General features: G+C 41.0%; 1 protein-coding gene and 1 long non-coding RNA gene across 4 annotated transcripts; one reads left to right on the top strand and one right to left on the bottom strand.

Annotated features, from left to right (window-relative positions):
• Nucleotides 1-8446: 8446 nt before the first annotated feature.
• On the bottom strand, nucleotides 8447-13173 carry LOC110497497 (uncharacterized). Its single transcript, XR_016488885.1, has 3 exons — nucleotides 12388-13173; nucleotides 12043-12137; nucleotides 8447-9960 (listed from the first exon to the last, which is right to left on the bottom strand). It is a non-coding gene; the product is annotated as an uncharacterized LOC110497497 (long non-coding RNA).
• Nucleotides 13174-13397: 224 nt separating this feature from the next.
• On the top strand, nucleotides 13398-23869 carry LOC110497496 (caspase-3). Of its 3 annotated transcripts, none has more exons than XM_021573628.3 (6): nucleotides 13398-13684; nucleotides 14581-14720; nucleotides 16842-16970; nucleotides 18147-18322; nucleotides 22021-22135; nucleotides 22383-23869. In XM_021573628.3, the coding sequence occupies exons 1-6, from the start codon at nucleotides 13620-13622 to the stop codon at nucleotides 22610-22612; spliced, it is 855 nt and encodes a 284-aa protein (XP_021429303.2). In that variant the 5' UTR covers nucleotides 13398-13619; the 3' UTR covers nucleotides 22613-23869. The 3 variants fall into 3 exon arrangements, with proteins under 3 accessions (XP_021429303.2, XP_090066903.1, XP_090066904.1); XM_090210777.1 differs by having other exon boundaries at nucleotides 13431-13684; nucleotides 22021-22213; XM_090210778.1 differs by lacking the exon at nucleotides 22021-22135 and having other exon boundaries at nucleotides 13431-13684.
• Nucleotides 23870-24387: the final 518 nt, after the last annotated feature.

The following is a 24387-nucleotide window of genomic DNA, read 5'->3' as shown; positions in this document are numbered from 1 at the left end:
CATTCACCTAAAACACAGGCTCTCGATTGTGGTTATAAGATGACTTGTGTCAAAACTATTATTAGTATATACTATCTATTCTATTTAATCAAAGTCAATACTATTTTAGTGTTAACCAGCGTGTACTGGAAGCTCTTGCAAACAGGGTCGGGACACTTCTGGTACCAGACCTCTAAGATCTACCAGAATCCTGGGGGGAAGAAAGGCCAGAGAAGTCAGGGGGACAAAAGCAGGGTGTTCATCTAGTAGAGGAATTTAATTCCTATATGTTCATTAACCAATTCAATTGTAACAAAGAAAAACACTTTTGTCCGTTTCTAAGAATTTGTAAGGTTCTTATTTGCATAAAATCGACAAAGATCAGTCTCAAAATTAATCAGTAGCGTTTATTTCCAAGAGCTCTGCTCAAAATACCATGTACATTAGTTTATATACCATTCTAACCTACGCACATACATACACTAACATTTGGGTTCTCTCTTTTTCTACTGAAGTCTCACCACAGTTTATTACCACTTAGCTGACAGTTCCAGTCCCCCCCAGATACGGAAAACCTGGAGGGGCTCTCCCTATCTTATCTCTCCAGAGTTATAGCTGGGTCGGTTCAAACATAGGTTAAGGACCCTCTTTGTTTTCGTAAGGCACACACATGCATTGCTCTCTTCCCCTCTCCAACCTAGTTGGAGCTGTGTTTATTATTTTTAATTACACCTTGTTCATGCTACATAACCTCTAATCCCTAATGGTTAAGTTTCTGGGTAGAAGTGTTTAATCATTTATCTTCAACCTTGATAAAATATCTAAACATAATCTCAAAAGTCTACCCTAAATTCGTTATGTTCTCTTGCGTCCTCCTCACAACACATTGCAGAAGGTCCTAGTGGAGGAACCAAGGATCTTCTCCTCAGATGCATTTTGAGAAGGAGGTTGAGGAATCAAGGAAAGGAGGAATCAAGAAAACATTTGAAATTCACCAAAGTGTATCAATATACTGACAAGAGACTGGATTAAGTGCTCTAACAATGGGGGCATTGTCATTCGGAAAGTATTCAGACCCCTTGACTTTTTCCACCTTTGTAACCCGATTCAGGAAACTAGGCGTATGTTGCAAGTCACGACTTAACAGGAGGGCTGTTTGAATGTTTAAAAAAATGTTTTAATCAAAATGTGTTTTTTGGCAGAAATGCCTTCTCGAACATGTGAAATTTCATGTGCCTAATATCAAACTTGTATGCCATGTGTAAATACGAATAAAATTGTTAAATTAGGAGCCTAGTTGGTTTATTCACAGACAAAGAGGAGCAACCTTCCCGCTAGCCATGATTGGCTGAGATAATGAGTGGGCTGGACATGCCGAGAGATGAGTTTGAATTGGTTTGCCATATAGCGCTGGGCTATCTATTGGAGCTGATCAGTATGTTTAGGTAATTGTGTCGAACGCGGCTGTTTTTTTAAAAAAAATGTACCGCGTAGTAACCAGCATAAACCTAATGTCAAGTTAAAGTGTACTGTTAGCTAACGTTTTTGTTATGTTACAGCCTTATTCTAAAATTGATAAAATTGTTGTTTTTTCTCAATCTATACATAATATATGCGCAAAAAGTTTTTTTTTTAGGAATGTTTACAAATGTATAAAAAAATGAGAGGTCGACCGATTATTGGAGGACCAAAAAAAGCAGATGCCGATTAAAAAAATATATTTGTAATAATGACAATTACAACAATACTGAATGAACACTTATTTTAACTTAATATAATACATCAATAAAATTATTTTAGCCTCAAATAAATAATGAAACATGTTCAATTTGATTTAAATAATGCAAAAACAAAGTGTTGGAGAAGAAAGTAAAAGTGCAATATGTGCCATGTAAGAAATCTAACGTTTAAGTTCCTTGCTCAGAACATGAGAACATATGAAAGCTGGTGGTTGCTTTTAACATGAGTCTTCAATATTCCCAGATAAGAAGTTTTAGGTTGTAGTTATTATAGGAATATTTCTCTCTATACAATTTGTATTTCATATACCTTTGACTATTGGATGTTCTTATAGGCACTTTACTATTGCCAGTGTAACAGTATAGCTTCCGTCCCTCTCCTCGCTCCTACCTGGGCTCGAACCAGGAACACATCAACAACAGCTACCCTCGAAGCAGCGTTACCCATGCAGAGCAAGGGGAACAACTACTCCAAGTCTCTGAGCGAGTGACGATTGAAACGCTATTAGCGCACACCCCGCTTAACTAGCTAGCCATTTCACATCGGTTACACCAGCCTAATCTCGGGTGTTGATAGGCTTGAAGTCATAAACAGCTCAATGCTTGAAGCATTGTGAAGAGCTGCTGGCAAAACGCACAAAAGTGCTGTTTGAATGAATGCGTACGAGCCTGCTGCTGCCTACCACCGCTTAGTCAGACTGCTCTATCAAATCATAACCTTAATTATAACATAATAACACACAGAAATACAAGCCATAGGTCATTAATATGGTCGAATCCAGAAACTATCATCTCGAAAACAAGACGTTTTTTCTTTCAGTGAAATACGAAACCGTTCCGTGTTTTATCTAACGGGTGGCATCCATAAGTCTAAATATTCCCGTTACATTGCACAACCTTCAATGTTATGTTAAATGTTAAATTAGTTTGCAACTGGCCAGGCGGCCCAAACTTTTGCATATACCCTGACTCTGTGTGCATGGAACGCAAGAGAACTGACACAATTTCACCTGGTTAATATTGCCTGCTAACCTGGATTTCTTTTAGCTAAATATGCAGGTTTAAAAATATGTATTGATTTTAAGAAAGGCATTGATGTTTATGGTTAGGTACAGTTGTGCAACGATTGTACTTTTTTCGCAAATGCGCTTTTGTTAAATCATCCCCCGTTTGGTGAAGTTGGCTGTCTTTGTTAGGAAGAAATAGGCAGGCAGCCCAAACTGCTGCATATACCCTGACTCTTTTGCAAGAGAAGTGACTCATTTTCCCTAGTTAAAATAAATTCATGTTAGCAGGCAATATTAACTAAATATGCAGGTTTAAAAATATATAGTTGTGTATTGATTTTAAGAAAGGCATTGATGTTTATGGTTAGGTACACGTTGGAGCAACGACAGTCTTTTTCGCGAATGCGCACCGCATCGATTATATGCAACGCAGGACACGCTAGATAAACTAGTAATATCATCAACGATGTGTAGTTAACTAGTGATTATGATTGATTGATTGTTTTTTATAAGATAAGTTTAATGCTAGCTAGCAACTTACCTTGGCTTCTTACTGCATTCGCGTAACAGGCAGTCTCCTCGTGGAGTGCAATGTAAAGCAGGTGGTTAGAGCGTTGGACTAGTTAACCGTAAGGTTGCAAGATTGAATCACCGAGCTGAACAAGACAGTTAACCCACAGTTCCTAGGCTGTCATTGAAAATAAGAATGTGTTCTTAACTGACTTGCCTAGTTAAATAAAGGTGTAAAAAAAAAAAAAATGGCCAAATTGGGTTCCAAAAATACCGATTTCCAATTGTTATGAAAACTTGAAATCGGCCCTAATTAAATCGGCCATTCCGATTATTCGGTCGACCTCTAAATGAAATATCACATTTACATAAGAATTCAGACCCTTTACTCAGTAGTTTGTTGAAGCACCTTTGGCAGTGATTGCAGCCTTAAGTTTTCTTGGGTGATGATGCTACAAACTTGGCACACCTGTACTTGGGGAATTTCTCCCATTCTTCTCTGCAGATCCTCTCAAGCTCTGTCAGGTTGGATGGGGAGTGTCGCTGCACAGCTATTTTCAGTTCTCTCCAGATGTTCGATCGGGTTCAAGTCCGAGCTCTGGCTGGGCCACTCAAGGACATTCAGACCTGTCCTGAAGCCACTCCTGCGTTATGTTGGCTGTGTGCTTATGGTCATTGTCCTGTTGGAAGGTGAAACTTCTCCCCAGTCTGAGGTCCTGAGCGCTCTGGAGCAGGTTTTCATCAAGGAACTCTCTGTACGTTGCTCCGTTCATCTTTCCCTTGATCCTGACTAGTCTCCCAGTCCCTGCCGCTGAAAAACATCCCCACAGCATGATGCTGCCACCACCATGCTTCACCGATGATTGTGGACTACAGGAAAAGGAGGACCGAGCACTCCCCCATTCTCATCGACAGGGCTGTAGTGGAGCAGGTTGAGAGATTAAAGTTCCTTGGTGTCCACATCACCAACAAACTAACATGGTCCAAGCACACCTCTTGTGAAGAGGGCACAACAAAACCTATTCCCCCCCCAGATGACTGAAAAGATTTGGCATGGGTCATCAGATCCTCAAAAGGTACAGCTGCACCATCGAGAGCATCTTGACTGGTTGCATCACTGCCTGGTATGGCAACTGCTCGGCCTCCGACCGCAAGGCACTACAGAGGGTAGTGCGTACAGCCCAGTACATCACTGGGGCCAAGCTTCCTGCCATCCAGGACCTCTATCCCAGGCGGTGTCAGAGGAAGGCCCTAAATATTGTCAAAGGCTCCAGTCGCCCTAGTCATAGACTGTTCTCTCTGCTACCGCACGGCAAGCGGTACTGGAGCACCAAGTCTCGGTCCAAGAAGCTTCTAAACAGCTTCTACCCCCAAGCCATAAGACTGCTGAACATCTAATCAAATGGCTACCCAGACTATTTGCATTGCCCCCCCCCCCTCTTTTACACCGCTGATACTCACTGTTATCATCTATGCATAGTCACGTTAATAACTCTACCTACATGTACATATTACCTCAATTATCTCGACTAACCGGTGCCCACGCAAATTGACTCTGTACCGGTACCTCCTGTATATGGTCTCGCTATTGTTATTTTACTGCTGCACTTTAATTACAGTGCCTTGCGAAAGTATTCGGCCCCCTTGAACTTTGCGACCTTTTGCCACATTTCAGGCTTCAAACATAAAGATATAAAACTGTATTTTTTGTGAAGAATCAACAACAAGTGGGACACAATCATGAAGTGGAACGACATTTATTGGATATTTCAAACTTTTTTAACAAATCAAAAACTGAAAAATTGGGCGTGCAAAATTATTCAGCCCCCTTAAGTTAATACTTTGTAGCGCCACCTTTTTCTGCAATTACAGCTGTAAGTCGCTTGGGGTATGTCTCTCAGTTTTGCACATCGAGAGACTGACATTTTTTCCCATTCCTCCTTGCAAAACAGCTCGAGCTCAGTGAGGTTGAATGGAGAGCATTTGTGAACAGCAGTTTTCAGTTCTTTCCACAGATTCTCGATTGGATTCAGGTCTGGACTTTGACTTGGCCATTCTAACACCTGGATATGTTTATTTTTGAACCATTCCATTGTAGATTTTGCTTTATGTTTTGGATCATTGTCTTGTTGGAAGACAAATCTCCGTCCCAGTCTCAGGTCTTTTGCAGACTCCATCAGGTTCTTCCAGAATGGTCCTGTATTTGGCTCCATCCATCTTCCCATCAATTTTAACCATCTTCCCTGTCCCTGCTGAAGAAAAGCAGGCCCAAACCATGATGCTGCCACCACCATGTTTGACAGTGGGGATGGTGTGTTCAAGGTGATGAGCTGTGTTGCTTTTACGCCAAACATAACGTTTTGCATTGTTGCCAAAAAGTTCAATTTTGGTTTCATCTGACCAGAGCACCTTCTTCCACATGTTTGGTGTGTCTCCCAGGTGGCTTGTGGCAAACTTTAAACGACAATTTTTATGGATATCTTTAAGAAATGGCTTTCTTCTTGCCACTCTTCCATAAAGGCCAGATTTGTGCAATATACGACTGATTGTTGTCCTATGGACAGAGTCTCCCACCTCAGCTGTAGATCTCTGCAGTTCATCCAGAGTGATCATGGGCCTCTTGGCTGCATCTCTGATCAGTCTTCTCCTTGTATGAGCTGAAAGTTTAGAGGGACGGCCAGGTCTTGGTAGATTTGCAGTGGTCTGATACTCCTTCCATTTCAATATTATCGCTTGCACAGTGCTACTTGGGATGTTTAAAGCTTGGGAAATCTTTTTGTATCCAAATCCGGCTTTAAACTTCTTCTTCACAACAGTATCTCGGACCTGCATGGTGTGTTCCTTGTTCTTCATGATGCTCTCTGCGCTTTTAACGGACCTCTGAGACTATCACAGTACAGGTGCATTTATACGGAGACTTGATTACACACAGGTGGATTGTATTTATCATCATTAGTCATTTAGGTCAACATTGGATCATTCAGAGATCCTCACTGAACTTCTGGAGAGAGTTTGCTGCACTGAAAGTAAAGGGGCTGAATAATTTTGCACGCCCAATTTTTCAGTTTTTGATTTGTTAAAAAAGTTTGAAATATCCTATAAATGTCGTTCCACTTCATGATTGTGTCCCACTTGTTGTTGATTCTTCACAAAAAAATACAGTTTTATATCTTTATGTTTGAAGCCTGAAATGTGGCAAAAGGTCGCAAAGTTCAAGGGGGCCGAATACTTTCGCAAGGCACTGTACTTGTTCCTTTTATTTCTTATTCTTATTCATCATTTTATTAACTGAATTGTTGGTTGGTTGTTGGCTTGTAAGTAAGCATTTCACTGTAAGGTCTACTACACCTGTTGTATTTGGCGCATGCGACTAATAACATTTGATTCGCCAGGTTTTTTCCAGGTTTGGCATTCAGGCCACAGAGCTCAATCTTGATTTCATCAGGCCAGAGAATCTTGTTTATCATGGTCTGAGAGTTCTTTAGGTGCCTTTTGGCAAACTCCAAACGTGCTGTCATGTACATTTTACTGAAGAGTGGCTTCCATGATTGGTGGAGTGCTGCAGAGATGCTTATCTTTCTGCAAGGTTCTCCCATCTCCACAGAGGTACTCTGGAGCTCTGTTAGAGTGACCATCGGGTTCTTGGTGTCCTTCTCCCCCAATTGCGCAAGTTGGTGGGGCAGCCAGCTCTAGGAAGAGTCTTTGTGGTTTCTAACTTCTTCCATTTAAAAATTATGGAGGCCACTGTGTTCTTGGGGACCTTCAATGCTGCAGAAATGTTTTGGTCCCTTTCCCCAGATCTGTGCCTCGACACAATCCTGTCTTGGAGCTTCACGGACAATTCCTTCGACCTCATGGCTTGATTTTTGCTCTGACATGCACTGTCAAATGTTGGACATTTTATATGTCGTGGAAATTCAGTACCGAGAGAGATTTGGTAATTTCTTCAAACAATCATCTTTATTTAATATAGGTTAATTAATGCAATAATGAGGCTGGTCGACCCCCCCCCCCCCCCCCACCCTTGAGTGTTGGACCGAGTAACCTAACCTTTACACAAATGCAGAGTACTATATTTAGCTGACACTAACAATGCACAGTCGTGGTTAGTTCAACCCCCCTTATGCAGATCAAGGAGCATCTTAAACCACTCTGGCTTCATCCTGCCGTTATCTGCATGTGGGTTGTTGTCTTACTGACTTAGTTTCCCAGATGCAAGGATGATTTTGAGACAATGAGGGATTGTTCTACTCCTAAGCTATCTCTAGTAAAACCCATTCTTGTCTCTGTAATGCAGTCTTTAACCCATTTGTCAGCTCAAGCCATCTCCAGTGACCATACGCCCAGATTAGCTGCAGGGAACTAGAGTGGAGCCCATGAATACACAGACACTAGCAGGACAGAAATGTCTTACTATTAGTTAAATATCAATTGTTAACCATTAATATCAAATAAACCAGGTACATACAGTGGGGCAAAAAAGTATTTAGTCAGCCACCAATTGTGCAAGTTCTCCCACTTAAAAAGATGAGAGAGGCCTGTAATTTTCATCATAGGTACACTTCAACTATGACAGACAAAATGAGAAAAAAAATCCAGAAAATCACATTGTAGGATTTTTTATGAATTTATTTGCAAATTCTGGTGGAAAATAAGTATTTGGTCAATAACAAAAGTTTATCTCAATACTTTGTTATATACCCTTTGTTGGCAATGACAGAGGTCAAACGTTATCTGTAAGTCTTCACAAGGATTTCACACACTGTTGCTGGTATTTTGGCCCATTCCTCCATGCAGATCTCCTCTAGAGCAGTGATGTTTTGGGGCTGTTGCTGGGCAACACGGACTTTCAACTCCCTCCAAAGATTTTCTATGGGGTTGAGATCTGGAGACTGGCTAGGCCACTCCAGGACCTTGAAATGCTTCTTACGAAGCCACTCCTTCATTGCCCGGGCAGTGTGTTTGGGATCATTGTCATGCTGAAAGACCCAGCCACGTTTCATCTTCAATGCCCTTGCTGATGGAAGGAGGTTTTCACTCAAAATCTCACAATACATGGCCCCATTCATTCTTTCCTTTACACGGATCAGTCATCCTGGTCCCTTTGCAGAAAAACAGCCCCAAAGCATGATGTTTCCACACCCATGCTTCACAGTAGGTATGGTGTTCTTTGGATGCAACTCAGCATTCTTTGTCCTCCAAACACGACGAGTTGGGTTTTTACCAAAAAGTTATATTTTGGTTTCATCTGACCATATGACATTCTCCCAATCTTCTTCTCGATCATCCAAATGCTCTCTAGCAAACTTCGGATGGGCCTGGACATGTACTGCCTTAAGCAGGGGGACACGTCTGGCACTGCAGGATTTGAGTCCCTGGCGGCGTAGTGTGTTACTGATGGTAGGCTTTGTTACTTTGGTCCCAGCTCTCTGCAGGTCATTCACTAGGTGGGAGATTTTTGCTCACCGCTCTTGTGATCATTTTGACCCCACGGGTTGAGATCTTGCGTGGAGCCCCAGATTGAGGGAGATTATCAGTGGTCTTGTATGTCTTCCATTTCCTAATAATTGCTCCCACAGTTGATTTCTTCAAACCAAGCTGCTTACCTATTGCAGATTCAGTCTTCCCAGCCTGGTGCAGGTCTACAATTTTGTTTCTGGTGTCCTTTGACAGCTCTTTGGTCTTGGCCATAGTGGAGTTTGGAGTGTGACTGTTTGAGGTTGTGGACAGGTGTATTTTATACTGATAACAAGTTCAAACAAAATTACAGGCCTCTCTCATCTTTTTAAGTGGGAGAACTTGCACAATTGGTGGCTGACTAAATACTTTTTTGGCCCACTGTATGTAATTTTTCAATCACAATAGACAGGTGTGTGCCTTTCCAAATCATGTCCAATCAATTGAATTTACCACAGGTGGACTCCAATTAATTTGTAGAAACATCTCAAGGATGATCAATGGAAACAGGATGGCAAAGGGTTTATAAATAACGTATTTAAATAAGGTATTTCTGTTTTTAATTTGTAAAAACCTGTTTTCACTTTGTCATTATGGGGTATTATGTGTAAATTGATGAGGAACATTCTAATCTAATCCATTTTAGAATACGGCTGTAATGTAACAAAATGTGGAAAAAGGGAAGGGATCTGAATACTTCCTAATGCACAGTATATCAGTACATTTGTAACAAATAAAACATTACGAAACTTCTATTCGATCAAATAAAACTCAAGTAGCAAATTAGCAATTACATTTTATGTTGACTAAACTCAACACTCTTCCATTGACCTCTATACAAAAAATCCCCACTTCCACTGCTTAACGCTATATTTTCGCACGGACAGATATCTCGCTTCGCCTCTTCCTCTCTGGATTCACTCACAAAGGGCTTTATCAGGATGCATTTAAATGGCTTCCTCTCCTTCAACTTCACTGATCTGAAAGAACAGGATAGGTGGAAAGAACATGGTGGCCACCTATAGGGCCATTTGCTTTCACCTGTCCAGTTCTTCTAGATCAATGCTTAATACAGTAAGGAGAAAATGAGAGGAAAGAAGGATGACACTTTGGACTACTAAGACAAATAGATCCCAACAATTCCAAACTAGACACTCACATGATGTTGTTGCTTTTGTGGAACCGGTCCACACTCTGACATCAGCTCTACTTTAGGATGCCGTAGACAAGTAACTGCTCTGAGACAAAGTAGTTCCACCGTTATATGCCTGTTGGAGAAAATATTGGAAACTTTTATATTTCAACACAACAACTTGGTTAATTTGATACACTTACATATCTTTGTAATTCAGCAGCAGTTTGATTGTTTTATTACATACAGTGCATCTAAAATAATACATATACAGTATTTATCTAACAGCTGCTGAAAACTTACTTCCTTAGATGCCATCCTTTGCTGTCATCAAGGCAAAGGGTGGCTACTTTGAAGAATATAAAATATATTTAGATTTGTTTAACACTTTTTTGGCTACTACATGATTCCATATGTGTTATTTCATAGTTTTGATGTCTTCACTATTATTCTAGACAATAGTAAAAATAGAGAAAAACCCTGGAATGAGTAGGTGTGTCCAAACTTTTGACTGGTACTGTACACACAAGAATGAACACAACTTTGAGTTTGCACTTTTGGGACTATTCCATTGGGCCATGTAGGCTTCGTCAAGCTGACCTCAAGCATTTTAAGGAATATGACATATGTATTTGACCCAGTTCTGGAGATTTCTCTGCCAATGTTAAACTGCTGGCTGAAACTAGTTTTGACTGAAAAACACAGGTGTTATTGAACTGAATAGCCTTTCTGTCTTCTATGAAAGATATTGTTTTGTTTGTCATCCTTCAATGTAAGACTCTTTGGGAGGCTACCAGTGTTCTCCCCACAAAGAAGTGGACAACTCCCGTTCTTTCTGTGGGGATTTACAGTCAGGTCCATAATCATTGGTACCCTTGATAAAGATGACAATAAAAAGACTATAAAATAAATCATACAAATACTGAGCTATATTGTATGTTCAACATTTTTGGGAAATTATTTTATACTAATACAACTGCACAGAGAAAGATATTTTTGTTTAATAAAAAAAGATTGGGGTCAAAATGATTGGCACAACTGTTTTCAATACTCTAGCACCCTCCCATTGTGAGGATAACAACACTGAGCCTTTTGAGAGTGTTTAATGAGATTGGAGAACATGTTGGGAGGGATCTTAGACCATTCCTCCATACAGAATCTTTCAAGGTCCTTGATATCCTTTGTCTGCTCTTATCGACTGCCCTCTTCAATCCAATCTTATTAAACATTTTTAGAATGAGGCTCAGTGTCGCTATCCTCACAAGGGGAGGATGCTAGAGTATTGAAAAGAGGGGTGCCAATTACTTTGATCCCCTAAATTTGAAAAATGTTGTATAACTTGTTAAACAAATACTCTTTCACTGAGCAATTGTATTAGTATAAAATATAATTTCCCCATTTTCTGCAACATGCAATATATCTCAGTATTTGTATTATTTATTTTATAGTCTTTTTTGCTCATCTTTATCAAGGGTTGCCAATAATTATGGACCTGACTTTTCTAAACCCCAAAAGACACCTATTATTTTTGTGTCTCTGAACTCTGAATTTGTTTCTTAGTTACTAATTGCGTTAAATCTTTTGGAATTATAAGATAAAGTGTAACCGAAATTTGTTTTAGAACATCAAAGGACAGACCTTTTGCCACTGTCCTCTGTGACTCCACTCACGTCATTCTCAAATTCACTTCCCCTCCTATGCACACTCATCACTGGCTGCAGAATAAATGGATAAATTGCCCTTTTTTTAAAGACTAAATACATACTTGATTGACTGATGAGTCCACACAAACCATGAATTTGTTTAGCCAGTTTGCCTAGCCAATAGGCTGATCTAAACATTGTGTGTCATGTCAGTGTAAAGTCAATTGTCATAACAATGACATAAATAACAGCATAAACAACATATTTGACCCAGGTATATTTTGCACTTGAGAGGGAAGGAAGCATTTAATGTTTGGATGAGGGAGTCCACCATGCACCTCCCATCAAAGACAAAAAAGCCAGTCAAAATACAGCTCGCGAATAGCCCCCTCTGGGATCACCTCATAGCAATGCATCAGAGGTTGCCTGTAGGTACTGATTACAGTTGAAATTGAAAAGTAGTACCATTGGTTAACAATCTTCAGTTATGACAAATATGACTTTCTTATTTCTTAACTGCCTCTGAAGGTATAAATAAAGTTCTATTGAAGTGAATGGTGTAACCTTATACATACCTGTAGTAATGCCATAGCTCACTGTAACTGGTGACCAGGAAGATCCTCCCACCCATCTTGGCCTGTTCCTTCTCAAGTGCAAACACGTGTACGTCCTTTGAAGTAGAGGGCAGTCAAAACTACAGTTAGCTGAAAACAAATGTCATTTTTTTTTTGTTATTATGACACATGGAAGTGCAATGAAACACACACGTCACACAAAAGGGAACAAAGTCCTCCGGACATACAGTAAGTAGCCTGCTCACAGATCTGTTTGTGTCGTCTTGTCAAATCCTATGGTCAATGTCAAACATGACAGCACAAACCGATATGGCACCACGTTACAGCAGAGATGCCGGTGCGTACCTCTCTGCAACTCTGGGCAAAGGTGATAGCCATACATTGACGGGGGAAGAGCTTCCATATGGAGGATGGCTGCGATGGCCAGGACAGCCTTGGTTTGAAGCGAGAGGACAAAGGCCACTGCTGGAAGGACTGAGCTAGTTGTTCCACCTTCTTCAATCTGTTTCCCCAGTCACCCCTGTTCATCTTCTATGTGATGCAGGCTGCCACCAGTCATTTCTGCATGTAAGAAGAAAAACATTTTTATTTGAATACTTTAATGTAGTTGTGTCAGTGTTTTTCATATCTAACTTTAACAATGATCAATACTGAAGGCATTACTATAGACCTATGGATCCATCTCTGATTTTTCATTCACAAGAATATGATTGTGAAGCCCCATCATTATTAGGCCTAGCAGAGAATGGATGGGATGTGGCTGGAGAAATGTAGCTAGGGCCAACATTCAGATTCAGACACATTGGATGCAAGGACTGACAGGCCATGAGAATGACAAGATTGTTTTCGCGAAATTCATAATTTTGTTTACAAGCATTCAATTGTGTATGAATTGGTACTAATTAATTGTGTATTACAGCCTGATTTAAATCAGACTAGCCATACACACTACACATTTAACCAGAGTTGAGTGTAATATGTACCAGTAATGTTGCTAATGCTAGTACCACTAAAATGTATATTAAGATGTAAAATCTGCTTAACGTTTGCTAAACTAAGCTAACGTTACTGAATTCGATTTACAGCAGGAACTGAATCTATCTACTTGCAGGAACCCGTGTTGAAAACGTTGATTTGCTGCGACAAGTGACGTACTTCTAGTGCGCCACAAGTGTGACTTACTATCCAAATAGTTGAGAACATTGTACTTTTGTCTCATAAGCCGAATTCGTGCAATATGGCTATTACATATTACAAATGCATATAGCCCACCAATATGGAGCCACAAGTTACGTGTATTATTAATATTATTTTTTAGATGGGATCATATGAGTGGTGGTGAAACCGAACGCCCCCTTGCATTGGTTTTGATGGTGACGTAATCTAATATTGTTTACTCCGGAAGCTACTATTGGTTGGTTGCTGACTTGTTTGTAACAAAGAACTCCAGGAAGACATTCGCATACAGTATATTGGCTTTATAGAAGTGTGGCAATTTGCACGGTCTGACCAAAACTACGATATTTTATTTTTTATATAATAACTGACATTTGTTTGAAATCGATTCTCAGAATACCATGTCAGTAGCAAACGATTTGAGTGCTGGGGACTGCATTGACGCCAGGCGGGGCGATGGACAAGAGTGAGATTCTTTGTTATCACAATGCATGCATTTTAAGAAGTAGCCTAGCCAACCGTGGTAAAGTTGGTTTGAGTGTCGATATTTACCAGACAGTCGGACCTTCAAATGTTATTACAAATAATTGTAATGAAATCAGGACATCCGGCTACATTGTTACTTGATCATCGTGTTGCGGTCCTTATGGTCGTGGAGTCTGATGCCAAATTTGGTCCATGGCCAGTATAGCTAGACCACATACAGGAAATTGGCAAAATTGTTTTTGTATCACGCCTATAGTTGACACACACACAGCCATATCTATGACTAAAAATAGACGTTTTACAATAGGCGATCTATTGTATCTCTTATGTAAAACGTCTTCTCTTTTTAGTCATAGAAATGGCTTACCAGTCCAAGGGAGGGGGAAGGCACAGAGTCAGTCACATGGCAACATCCCTGGGTTTTGAGGGATAATTTTGAGTTAAGGGCCTGCCTGGGAAATGCTTTTGAAATGCGTTCTTCAGCCCTTCCTTAAAGTAATCACCAATCTGATGATTCTGCAGGTGAAAAGTAAGGGTACCACCTCATAGCTTCCACACAATCCACATGTCTGATCAGTAATTACTTTGAGGAAAGTAGGAGGGAAGGATGCTCAAAAGTATTTCAACAGTTCACGTGTATCCTTACTCAAATCCCAGTCCGAGATCTGATTTACAGAGTATCAGATTGGTGTATTGCTGTGATCTAACTAGTCCTGTGTGGCTCAGTTGTTAAGAGCTACCAATGACAAAGTCGTAGGTTCGATTCTCAGAGGGTTAACATGCATACACAAAAATGTAGGCTATGCAATCACTAGATTGCAAGGGACTTTGGGATGAAAGTGTCTGCTAAGTGGCATCTGTTTTATTATTTATTAGGTGCGAGGGCCCTTGTGGTGGCTCTGGGTCCATGCAGGTGGATGCCAAACCTCAGTCCCATTGCTTCAGGTACAGTCTCAGTTACCCCAGCATTGGCCAGTGTATCATCATCAACAACAAGAACTTTGACAGAAGAACAGGTATTGTGTTTGTTCATTTGTAGACATAGGGTGATGTTTTACCTTGTCTAGTCTATGTAACTAATACTTCTGTTTTGTATTTGCATAAAGCTTGTTGTTCAGCTTCTTCCCAGTGGGTGAAACTAGTTGAAATTACACCATTATAACCTGATTCAATTCTCGGGCCGACTCTTTTCTCTGTACATATCAATGATGTCGCTCTTGCTGCGGGTGATTCTTTGATCCACCTCTACACAGACGACACCATTCTGTATACATCTGGCCCTTCTTTTGACACGGTGTTAAACCTCCAAACGAGCTTCAACGCCATGCAACACTCATTCCGTGGCCTCCAACTGCTCTTAAATGCTAGTAAAATTAATTACACGCTCTTCACCCGATTGCTGCCCGCACCCGCCCGCCCAACTAGCATCACTACTCTGGACGGTTCTGATTTAGAATATGTGGACAACTATAAATACCTAGGTGTCTGGCTAGACTGTAAACTGTCCTTCCAGACTCACATTAAGCATCTCTAATCCAAAATTAAATCTAGAATCGACTTCCTATTTCGCAACAAAGCACTTCACTCATGCTGCCAAATATACCCTCGTAAAACTGACTATCAAACAGATCCTTGACTTCGGCGATGTCATTTACAAAATAGCCTCCAACACTCTACTCAGCAAATTGAATGCAGTCTATCACAGTGCCATCCGTTGTGTCACCAAAGCCCCATATACTACCCACCTCTGCGACCTGTATGCTCTCGTTGGATGGTCCTCGCTACATATTCGTCGCCAAACCCATTGGCTCCAGGTCATCTATAAGTCTTTGCTAGGTAAAGCCCAACCTTATCTCAGCTCACTGGTCACCATAGCAACACCCACCCGTAGCACACGCTCCAGCAGGTATATTTCACAGGTCATCCCCAAAGCCAACACCTCCTTTGGCCGCCTTTCCTTACAGTTCTCTGCTGCCAATGACTGGAACGAATTTCAAAAATCACTGAAGTTGGAGACTTATATCTCCCTTACTAACTTTAAGTGTCAGCTGTCAGAGCAGTTTACTGATCGCTGCAGCTGTACACAGCCCCTCTGTAAATAGCCCATCCAACCAACTACCTACCTCATCCCCATATTTGTTTTTGTTTTCCTGAACATATATCTCTTGTGTAAATTTCTAAATTGTAATTACTTTGCCACTTTTGGCCTATTTATTGCCTTACCTCCTTACTCCATTTGCACACACAGATTTTTCTATTGTGTTATTGACTGAATGTTTGCTTATTCCATGTGTAACTCTGTGTTGTTGTTTTTATCGCACTGCTTTGCTTTATCTTGGCCAGGTCGCAGTTGTTAATGAGAACTTGTTCTCAACTGGCCTACCTGGTTAAATAAAGGTTAAATATTTTTTATATATTTTTATTATGTAAACTGGTTGTAATGACTTTACCTCACCCAGCTTTGTCTGCTGGGTTACTACTGTAAGAATATGTGTAAAGTCAGCGGTCTAAATTACTGAAGTAAAAATGCTTTAAAGTACTAAAGTAGTTTTTTGTACTATTCATATTTTATACAACTTTTACTTCACTACATTCCTAAAGAAAATAATGTACTTTTTACACCATAAATTTTCCCTGACACCCAAAAGTATTTGTTACATTTGAATCCTTAGCTGAACAGGAAAATGGCCAATCCACGCACTTATTAAGAGAACATCCCTGGTCATCCCTGGTCATCCCAACTGCCTCTGATCTGGAGGACTCACTACACACACATGCTTTTTTTGAAAATGATGTCTGACTGTTGGAGTGTGCCCCTGGCAAGCTGTAAATAAAATACAAATAAAATGGCTCCATTGGGTTTGCTTAATATAAGGAATTTGACATTTTTTAGATTTTTACTTTTGATACTTAAGTATATTTAAAACAACTTTTTTACTTTTACTCAAGTAGTATTTTACTGGGTGACTCACTTTTATTTGAGTAATTTTCTATGAAGGTATCTTTCCTTTTACTCAAGTATGAGAATCAGGTACTTTTTCCACTACTGTGTAAAGGCTGTATGTACACAATGATGACACATTGCATATCCAGAAAGCATATAGAATTAGTCTAATAACTTGACTTTGTTTTTAAAGGTATGAATGTACGCAATGGCACAGATGTGGATGCAGGCAATGTGATTAAGGTGTTTGGGAAACTGGGTTATAAGGTGAAGATTTACAACGACCAGACAGTGGACCAGATCAAATATGTTTTAACCACAGGTAAGCATGTTCGGAAATCAGCACCACCACTGACAACCACTACAGAGAGAGGTTTGTGTTAGGGTTTTCTTCCGTCGAAGGAGAGTCGGACCAAAATGCAGCGTGGTAATTTTCATACATCTTTAATAAAGATGAAAAACAAACAATACAAAAACAAGAAACGTAACACGAAAACCTAACAGCCTAAACTGGTGCAAACAAAACACAGAGACAGGAACAATCACCCACGAAACACTCAAAGAATATGGCTGCCTAAATATGGTTCCCAATCAGAGACAATGATAAACACCTGCCTCTGATTGAGAACCACTCCAGACAGCCATAGACTATTCTAGATAACCCTGCTAATCACAATCCTAATACCTACAAAAAAAACCAAGACAAAACACACCACATAATAAACCCATGTCACACCCTGACCTAACCAAAATAATAAAGAAAACACAAAATACTAAGACCAGGGCGTGACAGTTTGTCTTCGTATGAAGATCATACACAGAAGACATTCAGTAAATTCAGTTTTAAAAGCAGCCCATTCACAATAAAAACCGGTAAAGGTACATGGTCTCCTGTACTTGAACTGAGAATCAACAATATGATGTTGCCACGATCAACAGGGTTAACCAAAGACATTGCAGATGAGCGGGATGCAAAACTATCCGCTCTCACACTATCTGCACTGTTGCACTTCATTCACTCACCTGCAACGTGAGCTGTGTGAAAACAATGGTGGAGAAAATGAGCGTCTCGCTTCCCACTTCTTGTTGTTCTGGAAATCGTCCCAATACTGCTCATCTACCTTTTAAAGGGGCAATCCGCAGTTGAAACAATAACAAAACGCACCCCTCCATGTTTTGGTAAAAAGCTGAGAGATGAGGCTGAAGAAATGTAACCATTTTCAAACTCATAGACAGGACTGACCATCCATGATATCAACATTTTAGTTTTAACCATGTTTTAAAATGCTGTACAGTATTTGTTTACATTTACTTTGTTTACAAACATTGAAGTAATGCAAGCTTATATTTTGGGTTCTGATGGTGTACAACAGTTTAACTAAGAGTACATCAATTCTTTCTAAGTCCAAAAATTGATGTAGCAACAGCAGATTTCTCCTTTAAAGTGTCTTGTCAATTCTGTGAAGGACCAATCTAAAACTTGATGTTGTGTTTCCAGCCTCCAAGGAGGACCACAGCTGCTCCGCCTCGTTCGTGTGTGTCCTGCTGAGTCACGGGGACGATAGTGTGTTCTTCGGGACGGATGCCTCCATCGAGCTCAAGAGCCTCACCAGCCTGTTCCGGGGCGACCGCTGCAACTCATTGGTGGGCAAGCCCAAACTCTTCTTCATTCAGGTACTGTGGCCATCACGTGTATTCCTAGATCCGACTTTTAAAACTACACAGTAGCAGATTTACAAAGCCGTTGCACCTGTTTGGGGTTTTTGTTTTATAGATGGAATTAAAGTGAAACAAAAGCACTAGAACAACAATATGAAGTTAAGGTATAAGATAGAGGTTAATTTAATCCCCTACTGACAAAACAGGTCAGTCTCGTCCACAGTCAAATCAAATCTTATTAGTCACATGCTCCGAATACAACAGGTGTAGACCTTACAGTGAAATGCTTACTTACGAGCCCATAACCAACAAGGCAGTTTAACTATAGCGAGACTATATACAGGGAGGTACCGGTACAGAGTCAATGTGTAGGTAATATGTAAATGTAGGTAGAGTTATTGAAGTGACTATGCATAGATGATAACAACAGAGAGTAGCAGCGGTATTAAAGAGAGGGGGTACTATGCAGATAGCCATTTGATTAGGTGTTCAGGAGTCTTATGGCTTGGGGGTAGAAGCTGTTTAGAAGCCTCTTGGACCTAGACTTGGCTCTCCAGTACCGCTTGCCGTGCGGTAGCAGAGAGAAGAGTCTATGACTAGGGTGGCTGGAGTCTTTGACAATTTTTAGAGCATTCCTCTGACACCGCCTGGTATAGAGGTCCTGGATAGCAAGAAGCTTGGCCCCAGTAATGTACTGGGCTGTACGCACTACCCTCTGTAGTGCCTTGCGGTCGGAGGCCGAGCAGTTGCCATTACCAGTCAGTGATGCAACCAGGCATGCTCTTGATGGTGCAGCTGTAGAACTTTTTGAGGACTCCTTGCCAAATATTTTCAATCTCCTGAGGGGGAATAGGTTTTGTCGTGCCCTCTTCACGACTGTCTTGGTGTGCTTGGACCATGCTAGTATCATGACGTTGCCCTCTTTGGACACCGCGACACCGCGAGCACCATCCCCCTACCACGGCACCATCTCTCTCTGTCTCCTCCAACCAGGCTGCTGTGGTCAGAGAGGTCGTAAATTCCTGGAGGAAATTATCTCCTCATGGCCACAGTATAGAGAGAGAGTGAGTTTCATAGAGAGAACAAAGTAATTTCTTCCACCTCACAGAACTGGAGAACTGAACGACATTTATGTTCTGGAGAAGGTATAAAAGATCGGTGAAGAATCCAGCTACGAACTGGTCCATTTGGTACAATTTTGTGAAACTCTTGGGAGACAATACGGCCACATTACCATAACGCTGTTTATACAATAGCCTCAGTTATGAGGATAACATCTAATTGTTGTATAAGATGAATGAGTGAGGATGATACTGTTTGTGAAATTGTGTAATGTGATTTTGGACTGTTTAATGAAGGAAACTCCAATTCCCTTTGGAGTTTAACTAAATCAGAGGACCGCCCATGAGCACAGTTATGGTCTGGCGTCCTGGGACAGGCCCTTTTCTGCTCTTCCGAATAAGACCCCCACCCAGGTTTTCTATCACCAGACCAGCTTACCTATAGGGCCAAGGTTTGAGAGGAGACCGAGTTTACCTCAATTACGAGATGGCTAAAGGTTGCAGACCAGCTTACCACGAGAGGGCCAAGGTTTGAGTAGAGACCATAAACCTGAGTATAAGCAAAGGTTTGAGTAGATGGCTGAATCTTTTAACCATACCACATGGTTAAACTCTTAGACTATCGATACCGACAGAATAAGAACAAGTCTTTGATATTAATTAGTAGTCTGCAGCTAGGAATTCGGTATCATTCAACGCGAAGACCGACAACCACCGAAACATCTATTCTATAACTACATGAATGAATGTCACTCTGAACTATCCATCCTAACCACGACAGAGAGAGAGAGCGGACAAACTCTTCCAACAGAAACAAACTTTTCAACAGAGATCCAGACGACACATTGAGCGTAAATCTATATATTGATTGCAATTATTCCCGAATGAGTGAGCGTTCATGTGCAAAGGATTAGCATTTCAATTGTTATAATTATCAACTTTGTAGTGTCTCATCTCAGTCGAACCCCACTTCACTTTTTGTCCACCAAGCCGCGATGCCGGTTTAGCCCACTAGGGCACATCCGCTATCATTTCCTTGTAACCATATCTACTGTTTGTTATGCATTTCTGTGAGTACTTAGTAAATAAATATTTTATTAAGACAATTGATGTATGGATGACTCATAGTGAAGACCGGGTTCGTGCAGATAACCAACAATTTACGACGTTTGGAATGAGACTGACGTGAGGTAAATAATAATTCATTAATTCGAAGACAAATTGATCAGATATTAAAATATCTGAAAGTTATATTAGGAAAATTATAACTTTGTAATCTGAATATTTTCCTTGGTGCCCTGACTTCCTAGTTAATTACAGTTACATGATTAATCAGTTTAATCACGTAATAATAATTACAGAGAGTTATTTGATAAATAAGTCTACACTTTTAATGATGCCAAAGACACGACACTAGTTTGTTGGTGATGTGGACACCATGGAACTTGAGTCTCTCAACCTGCTCCACTGCAGCCCAGTTGATGAGAATGGGGGCTTGCTCAGTCCTCCTTTTTCCTGTAGTCCACAATCATCTCCTTTGTCCTGATCACATTGAGGGAGATGTTGTTGTCCTGGCACCACAGGGCCAGGTCTCTGACCTCCTCCCTATAGGCCGTCTCGTCGTTGTCGCTGATCAATTATATCACTGTTGGGTTTTCAACTTAATGATGGCGTTGGAGTTGTGCCTGTCCATGCAGTCATGAGTTAACAGGGAGTACAGGAGTTGACTGAGCCGAACCCCTGAGGGGCCCCTGTGTTGAGAATCAGCGTGGCTGATGTGTTGTTACCTACCCTTCCCACCTGAGGGAGGCCCGTCAGGAAGTCCAGGTTCCAGTTGCAGAGGGAGGTGTTTAGTCTCGGAGTCCTTAGCTTATTGATGAGCTTTGAGGGCACTATGGTGTTGAACGCTGAGCTGAACCCTGAACACATAGGTGTTCCTTTTGTCTAGGTTGGAAAGGGCAGTGTGGAGTGCAATAGAGATTCATCATCTGTGGATCTATTGGGGCAGTATGCAAATTTGAGTGGGTCTAGGGTTTCTGGGATAATGGTGTTGATGTGAGCCATGACCAGCCTTTCTAGAGCACTTCATGGCTACAGACGTGAGTGCTACGGGTTGGTAGTCATTTAGGCAGGTTACCTCAGTGTTCTTGGGCACGGGCACTATGGTGGTCTGCTTAAAACATGTTGGTATTACAGACTGACAGGGAGAGGTTGAAAATGTCAGTGAAGACACTTGCCAGTTGGTCAGCGCATGCTCGCAGTACATGTCCTGGTAATCCGTCTGCCCTTGCGGCCTTGTGAATGTTGACCTGTTTAAAGGTTTTACTCACATTGGCTGCGGAGAGCGGGATCATACAGTCTTCCCGAACAGCTGGTGCTCTCATGCATGTTTCAGAGTTATTTGCCTCAAAACGAGCATGGAAGTAGTTTAGCTCATCTGGAAGGATTGTGTTGCTGGGCAGCTCTCGGCTGTGCTTCCCTTTGTAGTCTGTAATGGTTTGCAAGCCCTGCCACGTCCGACAAGCGTTAGAGCCGGATAGTACGATTCGGAAGTCAAGAGGTGAGGGATGGTTCAAAAGTTAGCCTGTGCGTTTGTGTGTGTGTGTGTGACTGTGACTATGTCTACTGTTTCCCTGTGTGTGTGACATGCAGGCTTGCAGAGGTACTGATCTGGACGTGGGCATCGAGGCAGACAGCAGTTCAGACGGGAGCTCGACCAGGATCCCTGTGGAAGCAGACTTCCTCTATGCCTACTCCACAGCTCCAGGTCCAAGACATGTTCCAAAGCCACACACACATACATACATAGAAGCACTCTCCAGTCAAGTTGCCTTGTTTCCATGAGGTATGCACGGATCTATAAGTAGTTGGATCTGTGAAAGCAAGGCTACCACCCTTTTACTTCTACCAATCCATCCAATTAAGATCTGTTATTATCTCAAGCAAGGATGCATTTTCTGAATTATTCAAACCAGGCCCTTGACTCTTATGCACTCTCACACGTCTTCCCACAGGCTACTACTCATGGAGGAACACTCAGACTGGCTCCTGGTTCATCCAATCGCTGTGTGAGATGATTGGCAAGTACAGCAAAGAGCTGGAGGTCCAACACATCCTGACCCGGGTCAACCACAAAGTGGCGACAGAGTTTGAGTCCGCGTCAAACTCTCCTGGTTTCGATGCCAAGAAGCAGATCCCCTGCATCGTATCAATGCTGACCAAAGAGATGTACTTTACACCATGATAGGAGAAAGGTGTGAAGAAGCTCTTCATTTGCCTGGTCCCAGATCGATTTTAGCTGTTATAGGAGTTGGCAAGAGAGGAAAAACAGACCTGGGATCAGGCTAGCTTCTATCTGAGTGAGGGCAATAGATGTGTGTTTTGGTTGTGGATTGTAATTAGCTGAATTTTTAACACCACTGCTCAATCACTCTGGATCAAGTTGGACTTGGTTTAAACTTGTAGGCTTAAGTATTACATTTTATGTTGGAGGTTGAAACCTCTGTCATGCTTTCATCCTGATGTCATGCACAGAGAAGTTGACTTTTCTTCAGGGTTGGGGTCAGTTCACGCTTCAATTCCGTCAACTGAGGAATTGAAAAATTGAATTAACTTTCTAAATGTACTGATTTATTTGAAAGTTGAATTGACCCCAACCCTGTTTCTTACTGAATGATCCCTTTTGTGTTAAGTTTAACAGATGATGTATATAAAGTTTTGGGAGTAGATTGCAGGTGTAGTGTGTTGTAATCAAATCATGGATGTGCAACTCGTCTACAAGCACCAGCAATTCTCCCTCTTCAGGTTTCTCATACAGTTTTATTTAAACATTTTATTTTATTATTTTTACCATGTCTAGAACTACACATACATTTTGTTGGATACTTGAATGAGTAGTCAAAGTGCATTCCTCAAGGGATTATGTTACGTTTGTCTTTTGTGTTGGTTTAAATTGTTTATATATTTTTTTTAAATTGCAGGATATTGTTTAGGTCCATTATAGTTGTACTGTAAAAGAAACTATCCTGTAAAAAAAATGTATTCTCCAGAAATAAGACTTGAATTCCTTTCACCTTCCTTCTTGAAATCAGTGTCTCTTTCAGTCGGCTCCAAACGGTCAATTGCAAGCTCTTCCTGACCTGAACATGACCAAATGCTTATTCCATTTGTAGGTTAAAAACATTTGCTCCTGTCCTGGCATAAACAAGTGTGTGGTATGCCGGTAGGATGTGTATGATGATAGTAGAGAGGATGTGTCCTCTCTAACTTGGAAGATACATTTTGCCTACATATTAAAGGCCCAGTTGTAGAAGCACTACTAGACAGTAGGCTTAAAGGTGCACTCCGGTAGTGATGCGTGGAATCAGCTGTTTGTTTAACCACACCCGCCCTCAATTGCTAATAACCCACCTGCAACTGTCCACTATGTGATGAAATGAAAATGCAGTGCAAAATTTACACATGACATCAGTTTGACGGGAATTAAAAGCTTTGAAAATGACCTAACATGTTTCTGATAAAATTTCAGGTCTGCTAAATCATATTTCTCCACTCCTGTTCCTGAGTCAAAATGTACATTGGTGTATAATTTTACTGCAAGAACTGCTTAATTCTGCAGGAGTTAATTACATTATTAAATATTTAAAATAATCATAATGGTGCCAGAGGAGATGGCTGCCATTTTACGGGCTTTTAACCAATTGTGCTGTTTTGTGTGGGGTTTTTTTCACGTTATTTGTAACTTATTTTGTACATAATGTTTTTGCCACTGTCTGTTATGACCAAAACGAGCTTCTGGGTTTCAGAACAGCGATTACTCACCTCGAACTGGACAAATGTTTTTTCTTTAACGAGTCAGATGCAAAGCAGTTACTCCAGATACCCGACCAGGCAGATACAGGGGAGGGGACGCAGGTCCAAATTGTGAGAATTTGTCTGCAAGTGGGTAACCCTTCTCTACCATCTGTACTATTGGCAAACGTGCAATCATTGAATAATAAACTAGATGAGCTCCGTTCA

The sequence above is a fragment of the Oncorhynchus mykiss genome, chromosome 19 (genome assembly GCF_057628025.1).
Source record: "Oncorhynchus mykiss isolate SJ-2025 chromosome 19, ASM5762802v1, whole genome shotgun sequence".
In the NCBI taxonomy this organism is placed as follows: domain Eukaryota; kingdom Metazoa; phylum Chordata; class Actinopteri; order Salmoniformes; family Salmonidae; genus Oncorhynchus; species Oncorhynchus mykiss.
This window is presented reverse-complemented; position numbering and strand designations above follow the sequence as displayed.

Bases quoted from the DNA above. Each gene is read 5' to 3' on its own strand.
- LOC110497496 (XM_021573628.3), top strand. From the start codon at position 13,620: ATGTCAGTAGCAAACGATTTGAGTGCTGGGGACTGCATTGACGCCAGG. The intron at 13,685-14,580 runs GTGAGATTCTTT...ATTATTTATTAG, and splicing joins AGGCGGGGCGATGGACAAGA to GTGCGAGGGCCCTTGTGGTG. The intron at 14,721-16,841 runs GTATTGTGTTTG...TTGTTTTTAAAG, and splicing joins GAACTTTGACAGAAGAACAG to GTATGAATGTACGCAATGGC.